At 44.3% G+C, this 26,600-nt stretch overlaps 1 protein-coding gene across 1 annotated transcript in view; it reads left to right on the top strand.

The window, feature by feature from the left end:
* Window positions 1–26,600, top strand: part of CDK19 (cyclin dependent kinase 19) — a 399,878-nt gene that overhangs the window by 221,820 nt on the left and 151,458 nt on the right. Inside the window, exon 5 of the mRNA XM_075338340.1 lies at window positions 15,345–15,402. Coding sequence (XP_075194455.1) covers window positions 15,345–15,402 — 58 coding nt within the window. The remainder of the gene's footprint in view (window positions 1–15,344; window positions 15,403–26,600) is intronic.

A 26,600-nucleotide genomic window follows, 5' to 3' on the forward strand; every position in this document is an offset into this window, starting at 1 on the left:
CAGGTACAAGATTTACGGTGATCTCTGGCTGACGTAGGATACATCATTCACATCAATCATACAGAGGTGAAAAATAGATGCCCATCAGACTGGACTGAACTTTATGGCAGAAGACTTTTTGGTATTTTTTTGGCACATGCAGGGGGAGTTCAGAGTTTTTGATACAGCTCAATGGATTGCTTTAATAGAGCAGATAATGGTGGGGACTTCAGTTTCTGGGATTCAGACAGACTCTTGCATCTTTCATCCAGCTACTGACGTTTCTGGATTGTGAGTCATGGGAAAAGCAAAAGAATTGTCCCCGGATCTATTGGAAAAGATAGTTGAATTGTACAAAACTGGAAAGCGATACAAAAAAATCTGTTGTGAATGTAGTCTCAAAAGATTGCACTTGCGATCTAGAATTTCACATCGCTAACGAGATCGCTAGCGATGTCGTAGCATGTAAAGTACCCTTTATTGCGGACAAATCTGGTCTATATAGGAGAGCACTTTTTTTGCCTTGCTGGCGCCGGTTATAATTGTATATTCCTCAGTTTCTGTTCCTGGCTTGGAGTTTTGTCCTTCAATGTTTCCCTGAGCACGACTTCTGCAGATAAGTTGTCAGTTTTTTTTCCTTGCTTCCTGGTTTACACCTTAGGGTGGTTGTTTCTTTGTATTTGTTTTCTTGCAGGTGAAGTTTGGTTTCTCTTGTGTTGAGCATGGGGTTTCCCCCTTTGCTAGCTCTCCTGTAGGAAAAGGGATTTTCTCCCTGTCTAACTTGATTATTTGCTCTTCTGTATTTTTGTGAGGTTTTTTTGGTACTTTGTTCTCCCATTATTTACAGGAGTACCTGATATAGTGGGGGTGAGGTCGTTCGACCTCCAGGGCCATTTTTTGCTATCAGGAGTTTGGTATTTTTCTATAGGGATTTTGCACTGACCACAATCAGTTTCCTTTCCTTTTCTTTGTATCAAGTTAATTGGGCCTCGCCTTTGCTAAATCTATTTTTTCTATCTGTACTGTGTTTTCCTACATCACCGTAATCTTTATATGTGGGGGGGCTATCTACTTCTTTGGGAACTCTGAGGCAAGGTAGATTTCCTCATTTCTCTGTGAGGCGTAGCTAGTTTTTTAGGCTGTGACGAGGCGTCTAGGTTTTTCGGAACTCTCCATGGCTACCTCTAGTGTGGTCTGATAGGGGATTGCGGTCAGCCTAGGTTCCAACTACTCCTGTTTTCTTGGTGTTTTTTCATCAATGGGAGTTTATTGTAATCTACCACGGTTACTGGATCATAACAGATATCCAAGGAATCGATAATGCCAGTCAGCAGTGTTCAAACTGTGATTAACAAATGGAAAATCTGGTGTCTGTAAAAACCAAACCATGATCAGGTAGACTAACAAAAATTTCGGCCACTACTCCCAGCAAAATTGTTCCGGATGCAAAGAAAAACCCACAAATAACATCAGCTAAAATACAGGACTCACTGAAAGCTAGCGGTGTGGTGGTTTCAAAATACATAATAAGGAGGCACTTGAAGAAAAATATGCTGCATGGTCAAATCAGCAGAAGAAAGCCATTACTGCACAAATGCCACAAGGTATCTCGCCTACAATATGCCAAACACCACAGAGACAAGCCTCCAAACTTCTGGAAAAGGTAATTTGGAGTGATGAGACCAAAATAAAACTTTTTGGCCACAACTATACACTTTACATTTGGAGAGGTGTCAACATGGCATTTGATGAAATGAACACCATTCCTACTGTAAAGCATTGAGGTGGATCGCTGGGGACGTGTGAGCTACAAAGGCTCAAAAAATTTGGTCAAAGTTGAAGGAAAGATGAATGCAGCACATTATGAGCAAATACTGGAGACAAATTTGCACTCATTAGCTCGGAAGCTGTGCATGGGATGTACTTGGATGTTCCAACTTGACAATGATCCAAAACACAAGACCAAGTTGACCTATCATTGGCTACAGCAGAACAAAGTGAAGGTTCTGGAGTGGCTATCTCAGTCTCCTGACTTCCATGTCATTGAGCCACTCTGGGGAGAACTCAAGCGTGCAGTTTATGCAAGAAAGCCTAGGAATTTAGAGGAACCATGAGGCTCTTTGCCCAGAAGAATGGGCAGCTTTACCATCTGAGAAAATAAAGAGCCTCATCCACAACTACCACAAAAGACTTCAAGCTGTCATTGATGTTAGAGGGGGCACTACACAATATTAAGAACTGGGGTATGTGAACTTTTGATCAGGATTATTTGGATGTTTTTGGTTGTCACTATGATTTAAAAAGAAAAAACGCAATAGTTTAACAATAAATGGCTTCACCGTCTACCCGGGCACATAGGTCTTTTTGATCCACTAGCCTGTGTTGATCCCTGCCACTGCAGGTTGATCCCCTTTCTCTCCTGCCATTGCAGGCTGATCTCCCCTCTTTCTGTCTCCCCTAGGGAACTCTTGTTATTAAGAGGGAAACGCGTCGGGAGGACATCTGTTTTTTTGTGGTTGTGGGGCAGACAACTCATTTGGGGCTGCCCTTGTCAGGGCGGAAGTCCATTCACTGGGCACGACAGGGTTCATTAATCCATTACCCGACGTTTTGCCCTGGTTCTTCCAGCCTGTGACCAATCCTGGACCGGTGGTTAATCTCGCTCATGGAGAAGATCTGGGTGAGATTTGTCTGATACATTGCCATTTGGCATCACTATTTATTTTATTTGCACAATTTATGCACAAGCACTTTGGTACGTTTTTTAATGTAATTATTAAAAGCTATGTTTTAGTCCCTGCTATTATCCAATAATGGCTTCACCCAACCACTAACCATGAGTGGAAAAAAAGATTTTATCATTCCTATTCTCTGAAAAAAAGGCCAAGAAAACAAAACATCTGCCGGGGTATGTAAACTTTGAGCACAGCTATATGTCCTAATTCAGACAGGGGTCCCCAACCTGTGGCTCTGGGGCTACATATTGCCGGCTGGTCCATGATGTGTGGCTTGCCATGGTCTGCCTGCTTGATGCATCAGCACAAGGTCTAGGAAGCAGCCATGCACAAAAGGTCTCCAGAAGGTGACTTTTATAAGTAGTCCTGCACAGAAGAGTAGATCTAGATTCACATATATACTGGTCATAAATGGAAGATAAATATGTAAGCTGGAGATAGGACGACACTGCCAGTTAAAGGGGTGCTTGAAGCTGGATGCAGTAGTGTGGTGGGAATGCTGGTGCAAGAATACTGAATGGTAGTAAAGTGAGAACCCTTAGATGTAAGGAAACAGGGAAGAGGCAATTATAAGGCTCCTTTGACATTGCGTTTTGCCTTACGTTCACAGGTCCCGTCGGGGCATCCGTCCGAACCGCCTTTCCCCCACCCCACAGAGCGTATTTCAGACACATGCGCCGACAGGAGACCGAGGATTGGGATTTGTTTAAAACTGTTCTTATATGACAGATCTTGCACTTTAAACATGATATATACATATGTGTGTGTTCATTATATTGTGTAGATCTCACCTTGTTGTATATGTATTTATCAGGATCTCCTATACTTATTGAATTATATCTTTATGCTGGTATATGGGGATTTCTTCATATGTATATGATTGTGATTGTCACTAAATATGGATTTGCTGCTCTTATGTCCCGTTATACTTGCTCGTTATGGTTGCCATTACTCTTGCCCTTCTTTAATATGGCCACAAGGCTGCACTGATGTCAGAGCGCGCTCTGCGCGTCGGAGTCTGCCTCCCCTTCCCGGCCGGCGTCCAATAGAGGGAGTTTCCCTTGCACATGCGCAGGATCTCCTCTGGGACGCCGACTGGGATGGATGACGCGGACTCCTCCGCGCGGCGCGCGCCACAATGGACTTCAGGTGGGCTTCACAATACAAATAGGTGACCCCACAGCTACCCCAGCACCTCCTGACGAAGCGAGAGGCGAAACGCGCGTCGAGGTGCTGGGCGTTGTGGTTCACCAACTTGGATCATTATTATTACTGGTTTCCTCTGTCTCACCCTCCAGCCATAACGGTAACTTCAATGGCTGCCCAGACATGTGGATAAAAGCTCTTTACCTCATGAATGATTTGAATTGCAATTATATGGTGACATATTTATATTACAGAATACTCAATAATTAAGATTGCTGTTATTCAAATCAATAGGGTTTGGGCTTTTATTGGTGGTCTGTACTACTATATGAACGCACTAGCACTTTATGTATGCTGTGAGTGGTGATTTGGGGGTTCCTTTTAGGAAATTTTTGATACTCAGTCATATATATTTATTGATTATATTGGTTCCACAACGCACCAGTTTGGTTCTGAATGGTTTTATGGGGTAGGGGTTTTTAATTTTCTGTGAGCACCAGCACTCTATGTATTCTTATCTTCTTGAAATATAAAATATGATATTCAGATGAAATAATAAAAAAACTATATATTTGTAAATGTGTCTGATATATTATTGTGACCCTTTTGGGAACAGCGCTCTCCTCTTATCGGGGTATATGCAATTTTCAGTGAGATTTGCTGTAATAAGTATTATTGAGTTATGATATGGATCTGTATCCTCTTTTTTGGTTTAGCCGACAGGGCCATTGACTGTAATGGAGCACACAGCGTTAGTCGACTACGTTCAGGTGTCCGCCTGCAGAAAACGTATATGTGCAAAAATGGTACAAAACAGAGCACACGCTAACGTAGTGTGCTCCATTACAGTCAATGGCCCTGTCTCATAATTCAAAAAAACCCGGCACACAGATCAGGAAACAAGAATATCCAGTCAAGGGTTGCTTTTAATATGCTGGTGTCTACCGGGGCTCCCTCACTCTGACTACATGCTGCAATAGGCATTTCAGATCATTCCCTGGTCCTTGTACCATTCTGATTAGCCTCGGTAGACTTATGGGGCATTTTCCCCTTTTTTTGGCCACGGAGTATAACCCTCAAGCTCCCCTCTCCTGTTGTGACCCTTCTTCATAAACGATTGCGTCATCACACATTGAGATCTGTGCCTATTGTATTCTCTATATGAGAGCCCCCTCGTGTCACATAATACGGCTGAAATACTGTCCAGACACTGTTTTACCCTGACTCCGTCTTGAATTTTGGATTCTACTAGTAGCCTTGTACCTCTTCTATAACTTACCTTATCTCTATTATACTGTGTGTGCAGGATTTTCCTTACATAATACGGTATTTTGTCCCTGGTGAAGGCTCTCATGTGAGCCGAAACGTTGGACCCTGCATTTCCCTGTATTATCACACACTGACTGTTATGGAATTTTTCATGAATTAAACACCAGCATATTAAAAGCAACCCTTGACTGGATATTCTTGTTTCCTGATCTGTGTGCCGGTTTTTTTTGAATTATTGGACTACTTTTTCTCCCGAGCACCAGCTTGTATAGTAGTAGAGCGCAGCTTATCGCTTCTCAAATGGCCCTGTCTCAGCATGCGTCTGAAACATGCTTTGCGGGGTGGGGGAGGGGCGGTTCGGACCGATGCCCCGACGGGACCTGTGAACGTAAGGCAAAATGCAGTGTGAAAGGAGCCTAAGGGAGGGGGAAGAAAAGTCTGTGTGCCTTCTGCAGGGGAAGCTTTGCTGTTAGCCTTAGAGTCTCCCTTTATTAGTATATGTGCCCACGGGGACAGTGTCCTGCGGTTATATCAGCAGGACATTCCGCAGGTGCTCCCAGAAATCCGCTGCACAACTTCTGTCTGTTTCCATGCTGCGGATGCACAGCGGAATGTCCTGTGGATATGGTGCGGGCATTTTGCATTGAGGATACAGTATCATGGCTTTGGCACTGCATCCTCAATGCAGAACAAGTGCTGCAGTGATCGGGGCGTTCATGTTACTTACCTCCATCATGCAGCACCTCACTTTCCGGCAGCCGGGTCACTCTGTCAGCGTCTGGTGCACTGTGCTGGAGAAGGTGGGCGGGCCTGCACGAGCTCCGGCTGTCACATGACCGGAGCTCGTGCAGGCCCCGCCCACCTCTTCCTTCCTGTACCTGGATCGACCGCGCTCCTGTGCACCGGACGGAGAAAGTGACATCGTTGTCTTCTATCAAGACAGGTAAGTATATGGGACCCTGCGGAGAAGTCCGCAGGAATAATTCCCATGCTGCTGATTTTTCCACAGGGAAATCCGCATTATATCCGCTGCGGAAAAAACGCAGCGTGGGCACAGCAGTTCCCAAATACCATAGAAATGGCTGGGGAGTAGCTGTGCTGCAGTGAAAAATCCGCGGCAAATTCCGCGCATTTTCCGCAGCGTCGGCACATAGCCTTAGTGTCACTGCTGGGAGAATTATGGTGGTGCTGGATGTGACTTTCAACCATGTCTAAGAGATAAATGTTATTTTTATGGTAGGACAACTGCTCCAGGAAATTTAATTTTAATTTTTTTTTCCATTTATTAGAGCAATTAAAAAGTTGTAGGCTCTGTCCTTTTGTGTAGTATAAAGGCTACTTTACACACTGCGATATCGGTCCCGATATCGCTAGTGTGCGTACCCGCCCCCATCTGTTGCGCGACATGGGCATATCGCTGCCCGTGCCGCACAACATCGCCCAGAGCCGTCACACATACTTACCTGTCCGGCGACGTCGCTGTGACCGGCGAACCGCCTCCTTTCTAAGGGGGCGGTCCGTGCGGCGTCACAGCGACGTCACTGAACCGCCGCCCAATCGCAGCGGAGGGGCGGAGATGAGCGGGACGTAACATCCCGCCCACCTCCTTCCTTCCGCATAGCGGCCGGGAGGCAGGTAGGGAGACGTTCCTCGCTCCTGCGGCGTCACACGCAGCGATGTGTGATGCCGCAGGAACGAGGAACAACCTCGTTACTGCTGAAGTAACGATTTTTGGGAATTAGGACCCGTGTAGCCGATTAGCGATAAATCACGCTTTTGCGACGATTTTACATCGCTGAACGCTGTTACACAAAGCTATATCGCTAACGATTGCGGAAGTGCGTCACCAAAACCGTGACCCCAACGACAAAATTCGGGCGATATCGCAGTGTGTAAAGCCCGCTTTAGTTTATATTGTTGTGTTTTATTCTTTTCCACTACGAGACTTTTCTTCTACAGCTTAAAGTCTATTGAAAACTAGAAATGTCCATAAAGGTTTCTCCTGCGGGAGCATTACATGTTGACAATAATAACTTATACATGAGAACTCCTTATAGCTGATTTCGTTCCCATGGCGACCCAGGCTTCTTAGCCAAGGAGTATCGTCGTGTTCTGTGCACTGCAACTTCACAGTGTGGAAAGCTGTTGTAAAAAATACTTTCATTGAATATCAGAATCTGCCATATTCTTTCTGGATTGTTATTATTTACTGATCATGTCAGATTCCTTTAAACCAGCGTCAATAAAACCATGCAATTTCCTGTATTGATTCACAGACATAGTGAGATACTGCTGTATATTGACTGATTGACATAATGGTGAAATGCTGCTGTATATTGACTGACAGACATAATGAGATACTGCCATAATAAGATACTGCAGTATATTGCCTGGCTGACACCTTTATGAGATACTGCTGCAGAGTGATTGACACATAATCCAGAGATACTGTCATAGTGATGAGATATTGCTATATATTGACCGACAGACATGGTGATGATTCTTCTGTACATAGACTGCCATGATGTCAGATACTGCTGTGTATTGACTTGACTGCCATGGTGATGAAACGCTGCTATACATTAACCTACAGACATGATGAGATATTGCCATAATGCTGAGATACTGTTGCATATAGACGGTTAGACACGATTATGAGATGCCGCTGTATACTGACAAGCATGAAGATGAGATATTGCATTTATCATTCAACAGAACGGAATATTACAATTTCTGAGACTTAAGGCCGCTTTACAAGCTGCGATATCGTTACCGATATCGCTAGCGTGCGTACCCGCCCCCATCGGTTGTGCGACACGGGCAAATTGCTGCCCGTGGCGCACAACATTGCTCAGACCCGTCACACTACTTACCCGCCTAGCGATGTCCCTATGACCGGCGAACCGCCTCCTTTCAGCATCACAGAGACGTCCCAGCAGCGTCAATGAACCGCCTCCCAATAGAAGCGGAGATGAGCGGGATGTAACATCCCGCCCACCTCCTTCCTTCCTCATTGCCGGCGGGCGCAGGTAAGGTGAGGTTCCTCGTTCCTGCGGTGTCACACATAGCGATGTGTGCTGCCTCAGGAACTACGAACTACATCGTACACGCAGCAGCAACGATAATTGGGAATAGGGGGGCATGTCAGCGATTAGCGATTTTGCACGTTTTTGCGACGATGCAAAATCTCTTATAGGTGTCACGCAACCATATCGCTAAAGCGGCAGGATGTGCGTCACAAATTCCGTGACCCCAACGAGATCGCTTGAGCGATGTCGTAGCGTGTAAAGCTGCCTTTATTTATATGGTTGTGAGCATATTAGAGTGGACTTTTTTGTGCTTTTGGTTTAGTACTGGTGTTTGTGGAAGGAGACTTATGGTGTTTAGTATGCCTTGCATGCAAAGTGGAACTGCAGTGCCTGCTGTCACCAAATCCTCGGAGGTCTTTTACAGTCATTACAGGGTTTTATCCCCCCTCAAGAATCTTGTGGCAGCTGTTAATAGCTTCCCCCATCTACAATGTCCAGGTAATGCAGCCAATGTTCCTTTTAACTTTCAATGTGTTTTACTATCTTTTGTATCCTTATCCTTGATTGTGCAAGGCAATTATTGCTTTCTTAAACTTTCTTGATTTTCAATCCAGGCACGTCATGATTTGTTGTTTTTTTTCTCTGCAGCACACCTAATGCCACGTTGAAGCCCTTTGCCGTTGAGAACACCTGATTTGTATGTGTATGCTCTGATGAGGGATTGTAGTGAGCTGAAACAATCTGAAACTGCAGTAGTTATTAACCTCTTCACGACCGGGCAATTTTGTACTTTCCGTTTTTTTATTCGCCTTCGTTTTTCCAAGAGCTGTAACTTTTTTATTTTTCCAGTCAATCTGGTCATTTGAGGGATTGTTTTTTGCAGAACAAGCTGTACTTTTAAATGAAATCATGAGTTTTACCATATAGTGTACTGGAAAACTGCAAAAAAATTCCAAATGTGGAAAAATTGCAAAAAAAGTACTATTGCACTATTGTTATTTTACTCACTGTGCTCACTATATGGTAAAAGTGATGTGTGCGTGCGATGCCTGAGGTCAGTGTGAGTTCGTAGACACCAAACATGAATAGGTTTACTTTTATCTAAGGGGTTAAAAAAAAATAATCTGAAGTTTGTTCAAAAAAAGTGGCGCATGTTTTGCACCATTTTCTGCGACCCATAGCATTCTCCTTTTTCAGGAATTGGGGCACAGTGATGGCTTATTTTTTGCGTCTTGAGCAGACTTTTTTAATGGTGAAACAGGAAGTGAGCTATGTAAGCTACTGTGCTACCATGACAACCATCGGATCTACGTGATCCCGACACGTGACTTCCGGTGGCGGCCTGTGAGGATGTGATTACCACAGTCGCTGTTAAAATGGCGCTGTCACATCTTGACAGCGTCATTTAAGGGGTTAACAGGTACGGGTAGATAGCCATTCCACTCATAACTGCGAGGCACACATGTCAGCTGTACAAATCAGCTAACGTGTGCGGATCCCCGCCTGCAGCTTTCAGCAGCAGGTGGGATTAGGACGTAAGGGGTTGAAAGTGTTATTTTGTGTTGATTTTTGAGATCCCTCTTGTTGTATTAGTTGTGTTCAGCTATTTAAATTGTTCTTGTTTTGTTTGATTTATTGCAAACACCATAAAGTTTGTAAATTTTGGCAATATACCTAATTTGTAAATCGGGTGGAGGAAGGTAAATAATTTTAATTGCCATTGATATAGACTAAAGTACGGTACATACTGATTCTTACAAAAAATATTAGAGTAAAACAACAAAGAAGAAGAAGAATTCAATAAAACAGTATATATTTTTATTGGAAAATCAATATAAAATACAATATATAAAACAAATTGTCCCTGGTGAGATAATTTGAAAAGCTGGCAAAATAGGGGTACAATAAAATGTTTAGGAATAATCCGTATGTGACAGTATCATTAATAATCAAAGCAATTGTAGATTGTTTTATTTGTGGTGAATATACAGTTAAAACATAATGAAGGATTATGAGTGAATTTGTGAAGAAACTTTATTTTGCGCACTTCGAATTGCAGCTTCGGGATCAAGACAAGACCTGACCTCCCCATAAGGTATGCAGGAGATACGAAGAAGATTTCCGCTTGTGGTACAAAGGCAAGAAGCCATCATTTCGCTTTGCTATTCCAATAATGTGGTATGAACAGCACTCTCACAGTAATGACTGCTTTTTTTTTTGTTCGGTCAATGTTAAATGTTTCAATAGACAAAACAAAAAAGGACAAACTTACGGTACCCTTACCTAAAATCTGCTTTTTGGCCAGTAGTTCACAGCAACGAATTACCAATACCGCATCCACGCCTTAATTTTGATAATATCAGTTTAGATAAAGAAGATGATGCAGGACCTGCACACGAAGATTCTGGCTCTGAAGTTTCTATGGATGAGAGGCCTCCGTTTTTCTCAGAACGAGTTAAACAATCTTGGTAGAGATTTGGGCCTTTCCAAAGATGCTACTGAATTGTTGGGAACAAGACTGAAGAATAATTACCTTCTGTCACCAGCAACATCGTTTTTTATGGTACAGGCATAGAGAGAGTGAATTCACATTGTTTTATTCTAAAGAGGGGAATCTGTTTGTTTGTAGGGATATCCCTGGGCTTATGAAGCAAATTTGAAATCCGCTATGAATTATCCAAATGGCAACCTATATTTAAATCTTTCCAAAACAAACCGAAAACCAGTCTTGTTGCATAATGAAAATTAATTTGCATCACTTCCTGTTGGACACAGTGCATCTGTAGGAAAGTTATGAATATTTTGCTCTGATTCTTGAAAAAATAAAGTATGAAGAGCCTCACTGGATGATTGATGAAGACTTCAAAATACTAACTATGCCATTTAGGCAAAATGTCAGGATATACAAAGTATCCCTGCTTTCTGTGCTTCTGGGATGGTCAAGGGAAATTACCAAGATCCAGGTTACAAAAACATTGTAGAAGGCATGCTAACTGCATTTAAAGCTCAAGGCTGCAACACGAGTAGTGATGAGCGGACCCGAACTGTAAAAGTCCGGATCCGCGCGGTTTCAGCGTCCGATCCGGGTCCGACCTGGACCCGGGAATCCGGCTGCACAATCCGGGTTCGGGATTTTTTATTTTATTTTTCTCTGTCTCTCTTTCGTCCCCATTGACTTACATTGGTACGGATTCCGGATCGGATCCGGACTTCTTTCACAACCCGCGAAGGATCCGCCGGACCCGGATTATGAGCTTAAAGGTTCATTTTTTACATTCACACATGGACTACTTTCCTAAAAACTTAAGAGCTTACAGTGAGGAGGGGGTAGATTCCACCAGGAAGTTAAGGACATGGAGAGACGTTACCATAGAAGATGGAACACGAATATGATGTGTGACTACTGCTGGATGTTGAAGCGGGAAACAGGAAATACCGGAAAATGAAAGCTCACAAGGAGAAGATTGAAAGAGAAGAGTAAATGCGAGAAGAGCAAATTCAATACCAGTAGAATGACCATCAACTCACACTCACAGCAGAGCTTGAACCAAGTGTCATTAGCATATTGCATCCAATTCTCTTGCATTGTATTCTATACTCTAATGTGAGCACACCCTTATACCAAGTCATTATTAAATTATAAAGTAAATCACTAATGGAGCTGATTAGAACATTTTCTCTTGATTTTTGCCGGTGGATTTGCATAAACTGGGTTTCCCTATCTGTTGATGAATACCTGTAAATATGGCCTTGGTGAATTTCACAAATAAGCTGGGATATAATAGTACAGCGTCTTTGTCCTAGGTATTTTCAGGATAGGTCTCATGCCTCCACTAGAGCAACTGGAATATTATCTCTAACATTGTCTTGTTGGTTATTATTATTATTATTATTATTATTTTATCTAAAAATGCATATGTTGCTGTATAAATCAGAAAATGTATTTTCTTTAATACATGAAAATGTCAATCTATCTGCCGCACTCTAATTCTGTTATATAATGCCTAATATTATACGCTAGAGAGGAGCAGATCAATCTGTGAATGATCGCAGATTTCAGGAAATTTGTCTTGAGCTTGGTTTCACGCGAATTAGAAAATTTTAAGATTTGATTTGTAGTTTGCAAAACAATCTTGCTCTTTTCCATTTTTCCACATTACTGAAGCATCAGAGGGATGAAAGTCAATTTTCTTTGCTATTTGGGCTTCCCTGTAATGCACTGCAGCTATGATATCTTACAGATTATCAAACGTTGTACAATGGTGGTCAGTACTTGGGTGATCACAGATCAGTGATTCCTAATAAAGCACAGTGTATAATAACAAGTCATTTTCCATCTTCATAGTCATTGGCTAAGTCTCTTTTTTTAGTAGAGTGTAAGCTCTTATGGTCATTGTTAGGAGCCACGGATTAAAGACTATAGGACCAATGGACATAGAGTGGACTCTTTCCAGCACGGAGCACTGGCTACGTCGATCTTATTGTTGTGTTTGGTTAGAGATTTGCTTGTTCTCAGTTTAAGATACTGTTGACTGTGAGTCTCAAAGGCTTCCATTAAGCCATTGTTCTCCCTGTTAAAGCCCAGTCACACTAAACAACTTACCAGTGATCCCAACAACGATACAACCTGATAGGGATCGCTGGTAAGTTGCTAGGAGGTCGCTGGTGAGATGTCACACTAAGCGACGCTCCAGCGATCCCACCAGCAACCTGACCTGGCAGGGATCGCTGGAGCGTCGCTACACAGGTTGCTGGTGAGCTGTCACACAGGTAGATCTCACCAGCAACCAGTGACCAGCCCCCAGCCAGCAGCGACGCGTGGAAGTGATGCTGCGCTTGGTAAGTAAGGTAAATATTGGGTAACCAACCCGATATTTACCTTGGTTACCAGTGCACACCGCTTAGCGCTGGCTCCCTGCACACCTAGCCACAGTACACATCGGGTTAATTACCCGATGTGTACTGTGGCTACGTGTGCAGAGAGCAGGGAGCAGCCACTCACAGCTGAGAGCGGCGGACGCTGGTAACGAAGGTAAATATCGGGAAACCAAGGTAAGGGCTTCTTGGTTACCCGATGTTTACCGTGGTAACCAGCGTCCGCAGAAGCCGGCTCCTGCTGTCTGCACATTTAGTTGTTGCTCTGTCACTGTCACACACAGCGATGTGCGCTTCACAGCGGGAGAGCAACAACTAAAAAATGGTCCAGGACATTCAGCAACAACCAACGACCTCACAGCAAGGGCCAGGTTGTTGCTGGATGTCACACACAGCGACATCACTAGCAACATCGCTGCTACGTCACAAAAGTTGTTCCTTAGCAGCGATGTTGCTAGCGATGTTGCTTAGTGTGACGTGGCCTGAAGAGTTTCAACTCCAGCCTGTCTCCAATATATTCAGGTTAACAGTAGCATTAAGGCTATGTGCACACGCTGCGTTTTTATGACGCTGCATTTTTGTGCGTTTTTTGGACGCTAAAAAGCGTACAAAAACGCACCCGCGGCAAAAATAACACGGCAAAAACGTGTGCGATTTTACCGCGATTTGGTGCGTTTTTGGCTGCGTTTTGCTGCGTTTTTGATCTCTGCGTTTTTCCAATGCATTGCATGGGGGGAAAACGCAGAAAAACGCAGGAAAGAATTGACATGTCCATTTTTTTTTTAACCTAAAAAATGCAGCTTAAATAAAAAGTTGTGTGCGGACAGCAAAAATGAAAACTCATAGACTTTGCTGGGGAAGCAAAGTCATGCAGTTTTGAGGCCAAAGATGCACCCAAAAAACGCGCAAAAACGCCGCGAAAAACGCACTGTGTGAACTTACCCTAATTGTCCTGTATCTGGTGAGGGGTTGTGCATCTTTGTTCATCTCTGCTGGGGCTTTCCCCAATACACCAGTTTTCAGACTGACCTTCTGGAGCTTTCTGCATACTTTGATCTACATGTAAAAGATGTTTATTGGGATGGGTGTGAGCACTTCTGATTATCCAGGGGGTTGATCCCAGGAGAGGGAAAACAATAAGCCACATGTTTGGTAAGAGAGTTAGTGCTGTGACGAGTAGGGTCGAGAATCTGTTGCTACAGTCAGGTCTTGGTGCCCGTAGATGGACTATAGAGATTGAAGCTCGATACACATGCTATGATCGTGATATTCATCATCTGGAGCAACATAAGAACTATTTTTGGTGTCTGGAGATAGATACATGCGCTATAGTCCTGATATCCATCGTCTGGAGCAGCATAAGGACTATTGTTGCTGGATGGAGCTGGATACACAAGCTATGATAGTGGTATCCATAGACTAGAGGAGCATAGACTGCGACTGCATACTATATTGGTGGGGAACAAAGAAACTTTGGGCCAAGCAAAAGTTGGGAGACAGTGGGTATCGCCCGCTACGGAGGCAGTGAACTATTGATCCCGGTTTGGAACCTTGTGGACAGGCGGCATCAAATTGTGGCCCTCTACCCGGAGTTGTTGTAAGATCATGTATGAAACAAAAATTGTTTAATTGTTAACCTGCCTAGGTGATTAATACAACCCACAACCTCAGAACTTTAGTCATCCACGTATTCTCTCTCTCCTTCTGATGTCTGATAGGTCTTGTGCCCGGACACTTTGTAAATAACACTTGCAGAGTCTCCTGTTTTCTGAGCAAAGTATTTCTATTTAGGGGACATGGACCCATCACATAAAGTGCCACACTTTTGATGCAAGTTCATTGGCAATTGCACATTGTCAGTGATAGTTTGCTCTGCAATAAATGATGTTCATTGTAAGCATATCACATACTGACCTCTGTACTAGGAATACTTAAGCTGTTCTTAATGCATTTAAGCCACACTTAAAAGCCAGTGCTTTAATATTGCGATCATGGTTTATTTACCAATAATCTAGACAAGGCTATTCAGTGCCACCATGACTAGGCATTTCATTTTTGGGACATTGGTAATATATACGATTTGATTATCTCTTGACTTTATTTAAAATAGGGTTAAATATCTATTCGTGAGCAGATGGACGTAGGGGAAATGTACATTCTGCAATTGCAGCCCCCTAACTTCATTATATTTCTTGCTCATTAAATTAACTTATTAAATATGTTATAAGAAGAAAATAACATCTTTCCTACCATTGTGGATTTAAGATAAAAAGGGCTAAAACAAGATTTAATTAAATGTTATGTTTTGCAGAAACCAGCAAACATCCTGGTAATGGGGGAAGGTCCTGAGAGAGGAAGAGTCAAAATAGGTAAATAAAATAAACCATAAATGTATGATTCCTGCTTTAAATATGGCTTTATGTGATTATAAATTACACTAAGTACAATATCATATAAAATGCTAAGATATAGCATCTATACTAGTATTGTTTTTTTTCTAAATCACTAAAGTTCTAAATCTAACATAATTAAAGATTAATCATCAAGGAAAATCTGTTTCCAAGGACAAGATTATTTAAATAAATGAATAAACCATAGAGCTGTCTCAATAACTCTAACTATTGGTCCCAATTACAAATTCTTAAAGCTTGTGAGATGGAAATCGGCAAGAACGTGCTTCATTACTCTTCATAGAGAGGAATTTTCAATTGCTGGACAGATATCTACATCTCTGACACAGATTCCGAAGGACAAGAAAGAGAACCAGGACACGCTCTATAGGAGGAGTTTTTTTGGAAAGGGGGGGGGGTCCTTTTTTTTTTTTTTCTTATGTTTGGTTGTATCCACTAACTCAGGTGTTGCAGGATGGTGAATAGCTAATCTAATATAAATTTAGTTTAACCTGACAAAAAACTAAATAAATGAACAAATAAAACCCCAAACTACTAATTAGATCATTATAAAGCAGGCAAAGCTAAATCCACTTCCTCTGACAAAATATGGAGACCTATTTCCACAAGATGTACTTAACACCTTAAGGACCAGGACCAATTTGGCCTTAATGTCGTTACATATGAAGAATTTTTTTAATTTCTTGTTTTTTTTTCATTTACATTCCATGAGTCACAATTTTTTTTTCTCCCATAGAAATATCTGTATGAATGCTTATTTTTTTTATTTTTTTTTTTGTGGGATGAGTTGTATTTGTCATCACCTAGTACCTAACTTTTGTTAACTCTTTATGAAAATACATTGGAAAAAAACCCAACAATTTTTATGTTGTTTTTGACATTTTAAAGGTCCGTTGCATCAACCTTTCTAAGCCGTCTATATGGACATGTAGGTCATAGGAAGTTGAATAAAATGATACCTTGATATTTGGGATCTAATGTCTTATTCCAGAGTAATCAATATTTTTCTTATATGTAAATGAGCTTATCCAGGCAATGGGCTAGACACTGATCTGCATGAGAATCTGCCTTCAGCTTATTTTAAAGGGAATCTGTCAGCAGGTTTTTGCTACCTCATCTGAGTGCAGCATGATGTAGGCAAAGAGATTCTGACTCTAATGATGTATCACTTAGATTACTGGGTTCTGACACAGTGAAAGATACACAGTGAAAGCCCATACCAGGCTTTCCATAGACAGAAGCTATAATCACAGAAGGGAGGCGTCATTATTCAGCTCTTCCACTCCTAGGAATAGGCTTAAACTACTATTGCAGATAGACAAAACAGACTTTGAGATAAGATATGGCTGACTCTAAAGCCCCTGTCACATTTAACGACTTACCAGTGATCCCGAAAACGATACGGCCTGATAAGGATCGCTGGTAAGTCGCTGGGAGGTCGCTGCTGAGATGTCACACAGTCAGACCTTACCAACGACTCAGTAACGATACAGGTCACAGTAGCGACCTGTATAACGATCTCTGCTGTCATTGGTACCCTGTCACACAGTGTCAAACATAGCGATGCGTCCTGCACAGCAGGACATCGCCTTTGAAGAAAATGGTCCAGGACATTCAGCAACGACCGGCAACCTCACAGCAGGGGCCAGGTCGTTGCTGGATGTCACACACAGCAACATCTCTAGCAAGATTGCTGTTGCGTCACCAAAACCGTGACTCAGCAGCGATGACGCTAGCGATGTCTCTTAGTGAGACGTGGCCTTAAGGGGTACTTCTCACATAGCGAGATCGCTAGCGAGATCGCTGCTGAGTCACGTTTTTTGTGACGCACCAGTGACTTCATTAGCGATCTCACTGTGTGTGACACTGAGCAGCGATCTGGCCCCTGCTGTGAAATCGCTGCTCGTTACACACAGTGCTGGTTCATTTTTTGGACGTTGCTCTCCCGCTGTGAAGCACACATCACTGTGTTTGACAGCGAGAGAGCAAGGATCTGAATGTGCAAGGAGCAGGGAGCCAGCGTCAGGAAGCTGCGGACACCGGTAACCAAGGTACACATTGGGTAACTAAGCGAAGCGCTTTGCTTGGTTACCCGATATTTACCTTGGTTACTAGCGTACGCCGCTCTCACGCTGCCAGTGCTGGCTCCCTGCTACCTGCACACGTAGCCAGAGTACACCTTGGATAACTAAGCAAAGCGGTTTGCTTATTAACCCGATGTGTACTCTGGCTACGAGTGCAGGGAGCCAGCGCTAAGTGGTGTGCGCTGGTAACCAAGGTAAATATCGGGTAACCAAGCGAAGGGCTTTGCTTGGTTACCCGATATTTACCTTAGTTACCAAGCGCAGCATCGCTTCCACGCGTCGCTGGGGGCTGGTCACTGGTCGCTGGTGACATCTGTCTAATTGACAGCTCACCAGTGACCATGTAGCGACGCACCAGCGATCCTGACCAGGTCATATCGTGGTCGGAATCGCTGGTACGTAGTTTAGTGAGACGGTACCCTAAACTGCATGTTAACCTATGCGAACTTCAGATTAAATTGCGAAAATGTCATGACAGAGTCCCTTTAAATAAAAACTGGAGTTACTAGTGTGAGATTTGTAAATAAACCACGTAGTAAAACTGAAATTAAAATTTTGTTTTCTATTAACACATTTGCTGAAGCTCCTTGAGGGGGGGATGGGACATGCAAGGATCGTAGGGAGGCTAGGAGTAATAAATAGTATTAAATGTCTACTGGCAAATGCAAGAAGTCTTGCAAACAAAATGAATGAATTGGAGACTCTTATGTCAACCATGGATTATGATGTGGTGGGCATTACGGAAACCTGGCTGGATGAGAGCCATGACTGGGTGACAAACATAGAGGGCTATACCACATTCAGGAAGGACAGGAAAGACACAAAAGGTGGTGGGGTGTGTATATTTATCAAATCTAACCTAAAACCTGTGTTGAATGATGACATTGGGGGGAACTTCAACAATGTAGAGTCAGTATGGGTAAATGTATATGGGGAGGGGAATAATGGAAAAATTCTAATTGGAGTTTGCTATAAGCCTCCTAACATACCTGAACAAATAGAGGGTGAAATGCTGGAACAAATTGAAAAGGCAGCTAATAATAATAATAATCAGGTTCTTATTATGGGGGATTATAACTATCCAGACATACAGTGGGACATAGAATCATCTGGTTGTGCTAAAAGCTGTAAGTTCTTATCTACTATTCAAGACAATTATCATTCTCAGATGGTAGATGAACCGACAAGGGGAGATAATTTGTAGATCTGGTCCTGTCAAATAGACCGGATACAATTTCAGATCTACAGATCCGGGAGCATTTGGGCACCAGCGATCATAATATGGTAAACTTCAAAGTAATATTCAATAGAACATTTCAAAGGGGAAATGCTAGAACCTTGAATTTTAGGAAAGCTGATTTCAACAAACTAAGGGAAGAGCTTAAATATGTAGATTGGGGCAAAGTTATGGTAACTGGGGATACTGAACATCAATGGGGTAAGTTTTTTAAGGATATACTACTAGTCCTGTAAAAAACTTATACCCTGTGGTAATAAAATGTCCAGGAATAAAAAGAAACCACTATGGATAAATAAGACTGTACAAAGTATAATAAAACAAAGGGCGTTTAAAATCTTAAAGGCTGAGAATACAGAAATAGCATTTCAGAAGTATAAAGATATCAATAGGAAATGTAAAAAAGAAATCAAGCAAGCAAAATTAGCTACTGAAACAAAAATCACTAAGGACATTAAAATAAATCCCAAAATCTTTTATAAATACATTAATGCCAAAAGGAAAACAAAGGATAGTATCGGCCCCTTAAAATATAATAACAAGTTAGTTATAGAGGACAAACAAAAGACTGAGATATTAAATAGGCATTTCTCATCTGTGTTCACCAAAGAACTGACTGTACCAGGGATCATTCAACAAGTGAAAAATCAAACTTCACCACCCGATAGAATTAATTTAACACAAGAACAAGTACGCCTACGTCTGAGTAAATTAAACATTGACAAATCCCCTGGGCCAGATGGCACTCATCCACGAATATTGAGGGAATTGAGCTGTATCTCATCTTTTTAGAATCGCTTGTAACAGGGTTGGTGCCTCAGGATTGGAGGATTGCTGATGTGGTACCGATATTTAAGAAAGGAAAGAGGGTAGATCCAGGCAACTACCGTCCAGTAAGCCTGACATCAGTAGTATGCAAAGTTTTTGAGGGCATTTTAAGGGATGACATGCAAAAATATATTGCAGAAAATAATATAATAACTGACAAACAGCATGGATTCATGAAAGATAAATCGTGTCTAACCAACCTGTTGGGGTTCTATGAGGAGGTAAGTGCAAACCTGAATATTGGTAATGCTGCTGATGTGATTTATTTGGACTTTGCAAAGGCATTTGATACTGTACCACATATTAGCCTTATACTAAAGCTCGAGAAGCAAGGACTAGGGGAAGCTATATGCAACTGGGTAAGGAATTGGCTAAAAGATGGGAAACAAAGTGTAGTCATAAATGGTACATTCTATAAATGGACTATAGTCAGCAGTGGGGTGCCACAGGGATCTGTGCTAGGATCGATTCTTTTTAATCTCTTTATTAATGACCTTGTGGATGGGATTGATAGTAAAGTGTCAGTCTTTGCTGATGACTCCAAACTACGTAGGATATTAAAAACCGACCTTGGTAGTACAATATTACAAGAAGATCTGGATAAGATGTCAGAATGGGCAGATACTTGGCAAATGAGATTTAATGTTGATAAATGTAAAGTAATTCCCCTAGGACGGAGTAATCCTATAACTGCGAACACATTACATGGAAGTAAACTTGGGACTACAGAACAGAAGGACTTGGGTATTCTTATTACAAATAAGCTGAGCAACAGTACTCCATGTCAAGCAGCAGCTGCTAAAGCAAACAAGATTTTAGGAATTTGTATAAAAAGAGAGATTAGATCCCGTGATCCCAACGTATTGTTACCCCTCTATAAAACACTTGTATTTGCCATCTGGAATATGGAATCCAGTTTTGGGCTCCACATTTTAAAAAGGACATTCAGAAGTTAGTCAGTTCAAAGGCGGGCAACTAGACTACTACAAGGAATGGAAGGCCTCCGATATAATGATAGGTAGAAAAAGTTAGATATGTTTAGCTTAGAAAAAAGACGTCTCAGAGGAGATCTCATTTATTTGTAGAAATACATGTGTGGTCAATATAAAGGACTGGCACATGACTTATTTCTTCCAAAGACAATACTAAGGACCAGGGGGCATACACTGCGAGTGAAAGAAAAGCGATTCTGGCAGCTAAATAGGAAAGGGTTCTTTACAGTTAGAGCAGTCAGACTGTGGAATGCCCTACCACAAGAGGTAGTAATGGCAGATACTACAACAGCTTTTAAAAAAGGGCTGGATGATTTCCTCAGTACACACAACATTGTTGGTTATAAATAACTTAGTGACTAAATATAGAACTAGTGGAGGACGGTTGAACTAGATGGGCCTAGGTCTTTTTTCAACCTAAGTAGCTATGTAACTATATTGCACTGGCTGCCTGTGAGATGGAGAGGAACCTGCAGATGTGTCAGTCATGATCACACACAGTTCTATAGTGAGATTGGGAGAATAGAGTGGCCATCACACATCACACTGGTAACTGCGCCTTCAATTTAATATAACCTCTGGAGACAGATTTCTTTGTCGCTCCATTGGGAGACCCAGACAATTGGGTGTATAGCTATTGCCTCCGGAGGCCACACAAAGTATTACACTCAAAAGTGTAAGGCCCCTCCCCTTCTGGCTATACACCCCCAGTGGGATCACTGGCTCATCAGTTTTCATGCTTTGTGCAAGGAGGTCAGACATCCACACATAGCTCCACTGTTTAGTCAGCAGCAGCTGCTGACTATGTCGGATGGAAGAAAAGAGGGCCCATACTAGGGCCCCCAGCATGCTCCCTTCTCACCCCACTTTATGTCGGAGGTGTTTGTTAAGGTTGAGGTACCCATTGCGGGTACGGAGGCTGGAGCCCACATGCTGATTCCTTCCCCATCCCTGTTACAGGGCTCTGGGCGAAGTGGGATTTTAACGGTCTCCAGGCACTGAGACCGTGCTCCATCTGCAGCCCCTGGAGAAGACGCTGGATATGGAGCGGAGTACATCAGGGACATGGCCCTGCTTCCTCAAGGTACTCTGTGTCCCCGTGCATTTCGCACGCACACCGCAGCATTGCTGGGTGTGTTAGTGCGCCGGGGACATCAGCGCTGCTGCGCTTGTGCCATTGTCTCACTTCAGCTTAGCTGAGTGGGCAGACTTATGTAGAACGGTCGCGCCGGCCGCTGGGACTGCGACGCGGCTGGGACTTGTGGTGCGCCGGGGACTTCCGCGCTGGCCGCGCTTTTACGGCGGCCGCGCTTATAAATCGAGTCCTCGGCTTTTGCGGCCTAGTTCGTTCGTTAACGCCCACAGGCCTGCCAGTCAGGGTAGGGGCGTGACGCTGCACATCACGGCAGCCCGGAGAGCTGGAGTATGTTTTGCATACTCCACCCCTCTCACTGTGTGCACTGTGAAACCGGATTCCCGCACTTTCTCAAGCACGCCCACGGCTTCCTTCTCTAACACAGGACGCCGGCAGCCATTATTGTCAGTTCTTTCTATAGCGATAAAACAGACAAGTGTGGGAACACCCTGACAGGGATTCTGAGGTTCACACAATCGCTGTGAGCAGGCGTTAATCAGCACTTGTGGTGCTAACCCCACTAGTGCCGAAGTGCATTGAGATATATGCTTCTACGCTATGCATTGCACTGTTTTTGGTCGTACTTTTGTATATATCCTCCTTATTGTGCGGAGGAGATTACAGCATACTGTCTGTGGAAAACAGAGGTGCAGAAGCACATGTTTTCCATGCAGCCGGTACAGCAGGTACGGCTATATGGCCGGCAGGTTACATACACCCCCATTGTATGCAACTCAGCCGGAGTCTCTGCTAATGATCCAGAGGCTGGGGATGAAGTCTGCAGTGTTTACTGACAGATTTTCTGAGACTATGGCTGTGATACTAGAAGCCTTGCAGTCCAGACAAGTCTCTCACACCATGAGCACTGTTGAATCATTGATCCATGGTCCCCCTCAGTGTGAACAATTACAGCTCCGGGGGGGTCACGTGCATCCCAGAGTCACGGCTCTGACACGGACGACAGTCCCAGACAGCCTAAGCGGGCTCGCTGAGCGGCCCTCAGTTTCATCGCACTGGTCAGGGTCCCGCAGGTGGACTCTCTGGGTGCTGAAGCGGAGATAGCTGCTCAGGAGTCTTATCCTGAGACCGCTCTCAATCTCGGTACACCTGATGGGGACGCCATAGTGTATTATCTTATAGCGTCCATCAATAGAATGTTGGTCATTTCTCCCTCAGCTCCTCCTGTGAAGGAGCCAGCTGTACGGCAGGAGAAATTCTATTTCAGGTATCCCAAACGTAAATTAGGTATTTTTCTGGACCACTCTGCCTTCAGAGAGATCGTCCAAAAACACCACGCTTATCCAGATAAGCGCTTTTCCAAGCGGCTTAAGATACACGTTATCCCTGCCCCTGACGTGGTCAAGGGCTGGACCCAGTGTCCCAAGGGACATCCTCCACTCTCCAGGCTTGTGGCTAGATCCATAATTGCAGTGGAAGATGGGGTTCCACTTACAGATACCGCTGACAGACAGATGGATCTCTGGTCGAAATCCACCTATGAGGCTGTAGGCGCGCCGTTGGCTCCAGCATTCGCAGCCATAGAGGCACTCCAAGCCATTTCAGCTTGTCTTACACAGATGGACATAGTCACACGTACATCTGTACCGCAGGTGGCATCCTTAACCTCTCAAATGTTTGCATTTGCGTCTTACCCGATTACGCCTGTCCTACACTCTACGAGCCGTACGACAGAGGCGTCCGCTCACTCCGTGTTTTTACGCAGACCCTGGTCGTTAAGTGAATGGAAGGCAGATTTTGTTTCCAAAAAAGTACTTAACCAGTTTGTTTTTTTCTGCGGAACGACTGTTTGGTGGGCGTTTGGATGAAATCATTAAACACTCCAAGGGTAAAGATTCATCCTTACCCCAGCCCAGACAAACAAACCCCAACAGAGCAGGGGTCCCCTCGTCCAAAAGGACTCAAAAAGATCAGAGGAGCTCAGATTCGTGGCGGGCTCAGTCACGCCCAAAACAGACAGTCTGAAAACCCGCTTCCAAGGCGGCTTCCTCAGGACTTGCAGCCTCCTCTCTTCGCATCCGCGCTCGGTAGCAGGCTCTCCCGCCTTGGCGATATTTAACTGCCATAGGTCAATGGCCGTTGGGGGAGAGACATTCTGTCTCACGGGTACAGGATAGAGTTTAGTTCGTCCTCCAACTCGATTCTTCAGAACTTCTCCACCTCCCGGCCGAGCCGTTGCGCTTCTGCAAACGATGGGCACTTTATAGGCAGAAGGAGTGGTGACTACGTTTCTCTTCAGGACCAAGGTCACGGTTTTTGCCCCAATTTATTTCGGGTGCCAAAAAAGGACGGGTCGTTCCGTCCCGTTCTGGATCTAAAACGGCTCAACAAGCTCGTGAGCACCAGGCGGTTCTGGATGGAATACTCCGCTCCGTCATCGCCTCAATGTCCCAAGGAGGTTTCCTAGCATCAATAGACAGGATGCTTATCTCCACGTGCCGATTGATCCAGAGCACCAGCGTTTCTGCGCTTCGTTATAGGAAACGAACACCTTCTGTTCGTAACTCTTCCTTCCTGCTGGCGACAGCCCCACGGGTCTTCGCCAAGTTCATGGCAGCAGTAGTGACAGTTCTGCACTCTCAAGGTCACTCTGTGATCCCGTATTGGACGATTTCCTGGTCAAGGCACCCTCTTAGGGAACACTGCCCGTATGTTGCGCTGGAGACTCTCCAGAGTTTTGGGTGGATCATCAACTTTCAATGTCAGATCCAACCCTGACCCAATCGCTACCATATCTAGGCATGGAGTTTCATACTCTCTCAGCGATAGTGAAGCTTACGCTAAATCAACAGCGTTCACTACAGACAAGGCTACAATCTCTCCTTTAAGGACCAGTCGCACACATTGAGACGCCTCATGTACTTCCCAAGGTCCTTCCTACTCCCATCCTGGGTGGTAGTTACGACAGACGTGAGTCTATCAGGGTGGGGAGCAGTTTTTCTCCACCACAGGGCTCAAGGTACTTGGACTCAGAAATAATCCAACCTTCAGTTCAATGTTCTGGAAAACAGAGCAGTGTATCTTGCTCGACTAGCCTTCCAGCAGTGGCTGGAAAGCAAGCAAATCCGAATTCAATCGGACAACTCCACAACGGTGGCATACATTTACCACCAAGGAAAAACACGCAGCCGGCAAGCCTTCCAGGAAATCCGGCAGATTCTGACGTGGGTGGAAGGCACGGCATTCACCGTATCCTCAGTTCACATCCCAGGGGAAGACTGGGAAGCAGACTTCCTCAGTCGCCAGGGTATGGACGCAGGCGTATGGTCTCCTCAAGATCTGTCGCCGCTGACAGATGCCGGACGTCGACCTAATGGCGTCACGGCACAACAACATCGTCCCGGCTTCATGGCACGGTCTCACAATCTTCGATCTCTGGCGGCGAACGCCTTAGTTCAGCATTGGTCGCAGTTCTAGCTACCTTATGGGTCACGCCGCTGGCATTGTTGCCCAGAGTGCTGCGCAAGTTCAGGCCCGACTGCCGCCGCGCCATCCTCGTCGCTCCATTGGCCGAGGATGACGTGGTACTCGAATCGGTGGTACCTCACGGTGGGCCAACCGGAGGCACTACCAGACCGATCAGACTTGCTGTCTCAAGGGCCATTTTTCCATTTTTCCAGTTGAATTCTGCGACCCTCAACCTGACGGTGTGGCATTGAGTCCTGGAGCCTTGCGTCTTCAGGATTATCTCAGGACGTGGTTGCCACCATGGGACAGACTAGGATACCAACGTCCGCCAAGATTGACCACAGGATGTGGAAGATATTCTTATCTGGGTACTCGGCTCAAGGGGTTTCTCCCAAGCCGGTTCCATCGTCTATGTTTCCTTCCTTCCTGCAATCTAGGTTGGAAAATGGGTTGTCGCTCAGCTCCCTCTCGGGACAAGTCTCAGCGCTATCTGTATTTTTTTCAGAAACGCCTAGCACGACTTCCGCAGGTACACACGTTCCTGCAGGGAGTTTGTCTTCTCAGTACTCCGTACAAGCGGCCGTTAGAGCCCTGGGATCTGAACAAGGTTCTAATTGCTCTTAAGAAGCCGCCTTTCGAGCCTAGGAAAGATTTTCCCTTTCCCACCTTTCACGGGAAGTGGCCTCTCTAGTACGGTCACGGCTCTTAGGAGAAGTTTTCGAGCTAGTAACGCTCTCATACAAATCTTACTTCCTGGTCCTTTACCAGGACAAGGTAGTTCTGCGCCCGATTCCGGGATTTCTCCATAAGGTGGTATCCCACTCTCATCTCAATCAAGATATCACCTCACCTTCTTTGTGTCCTCATCCAGTCCACCAACTTCAGAAAGATTTGCAGCTGTTGGATCTGGTGAGAGCACTCAGGTTCTGCACGGATGCACTCTTTGTCCTTGTCGCTGGTCGGCGTAAAGAGTCGCAAGCTTCCAGATCCACCCTGGCTCGGAGGATCGAGGAACCAATTCTTGAAACCTACAGTTCTACTGGGCTTCCGGTTCCTTCAGGGCTGAAGGCCCATTCTACCAGAGCCGTGGGTGCGTCCTGGGCATTACGGCACCAGGCTACGGCTCAGCAGGTGTGTCAGGCACCCACCTGGTCGAGTCTACTTACTTTTACCAGGCATTATCAGATGCATACCTACGCTTCGGCAGACGCCAGCCTAGGTAGATAAGTCATTCAGGCGGCGGTTGGCCACCTGTAGGAGAGGGCCATTTGACGGCCCTATCATGAGGTATTCTTTTACCCACCCAGGGATTGCTTTTGGACATCCCAATTGTCTGGGTCTCCCAATGGAGCGACAAAGAAGAAGGGAATTTTGTTTACTTACCGTAAATTCCTTTTCTTCTAGCTCCAATTGGGAGACCCAGCACCCGCTCTGTTTTCTCGGGGGTTTTTTCG

The sequence above is a fragment of the Anomaloglossus baeobatrachus genome, chromosome 3, assembly GCF_048569485.1.
Source record: "Anomaloglossus baeobatrachus isolate aAnoBae1 chromosome 3, aAnoBae1.hap1, whole genome shotgun sequence".
In the NCBI taxonomy this organism is placed as follows: domain Eukaryota; kingdom Metazoa; phylum Chordata; class Amphibia; order Anura; family Aromobatidae; genus Anomaloglossus; species Anomaloglossus baeobatrachus.